The sequence below is a fragment of the Trypanosoma conorhini genome (genome assembly GCF_003719485.1).
Source record: "Trypanosoma conorhini strain 025E chromosome Unknown Tco_14.4_contig_00547, whole genome shotgun sequence".
Lineage (NCBI taxonomy): Eukaryota > Euglenozoa > Kinetoplastea > Trypanosomatida > Trypanosomatidae > Trypanosoma > Trypanosoma conorhini.
The window spans coordinates 1-998 of NW_021704631.1; the positions used below are offsets into that span (position 1 = coordinate 1).

Here is a 998-nt window from a genome sequence, read left to right on the forward strand (position 1 = left end):
GAACTGGACCTCGCAGAGAAGGAGGCCGAGAACGGGAAGCTGGCGGAGGACCTCGCAGAGAAGGAGGCCGAGAACGGGAAGCTGGCGGAGGACCTCGCAGAGAAGGAGGCCGAGAACGGGAAGCTGGCGGAGGACCTCGCAGTGAAGGAGGCCGAGAACGGGAAGCTGGCGGAGGCACTCGCAGCGAAGGATGTTCACCTTGAGGGGCTGCAGACTGACGTCGGCAAGTCGTTGGAGAGTGTGCGTAGCCGCTGTCGTGAGCTGGAGGAGCTTGCGGCGGCAAGAGAGGTTGCTGCTGCGGAGGAGGTTGATGTGCTGGAGGGCGAGCTGGCGGAGGCTCTTGTCCAGTTCAAGGCGCTGGAGGGTGAGAATGCCGCCCTGCTTGCACTGCTTGCTGCAAAGAACGCCGAGCTGAGGGACGCTAACGCGGCCGCACTGACGAAGTTGAGTGAGCTGGAGTCGCGTCTGGCCTCGGCCGAAGCGGAGGCGCGGGAAGAACGTGATAAGGCGGACAAGCTGATGGCCACGACGCAAGGGGCGCTACGTGCCATGGGGGAGGAAAATCAACAGCAGCTGCAACAGCTGCGCGCTGACCATGATGAAGCCCGAGCCGCAATGCAAGCGGAGCTGGCAGCACACCGAGAGATGCGCATTGCCCGCATCAATGCGAGACTGTCGGACCCCGACCTGTGCCACAGTGCACCGCCACAGACAAAGCCGGCAAGCAACGAGGACCCAATGGAGCCCGAGGTACTTCGCAGTGAGCCCCTCTACAGCGTCACGCTTGGGGAGTTCAGCAAAGCACGTGCACTCAACGACCAGTTAGAACTGGACCTCGCAGAGAAGGAGGCCGAGAACGGGAAGCTGGCGGAGGACCTCGCAGAGAAGGAGGCCGAGAACGGGAAGCTGGCGGAGGACCTCGCAGAGAAGGAGGCCGAGAACGGGAAGCTGGCGGAGGACCTCGCAGAGAAGGAGGCCCAGAACGGGAAGCTGGCGGA

General features: G+C 63.5%; 1 protein-coding gene across 1 annotated transcript; it reads left to right on the forward strand.

The window, feature by feature from the left end:
• Window positions 1-996, forward strand: Tco025E_07262 (myosin heavy chain; the record flags this gene model as incomplete). Its single annotated transcript, XM_029374128.1, has 1 exon — window positions 1-996. A coding segment is annotated over one exon (996 nt), but the record flags the coding sequence as incomplete, so codon positions are not given.
• Window positions 997-998: the final 2 nt, after the last annotated feature.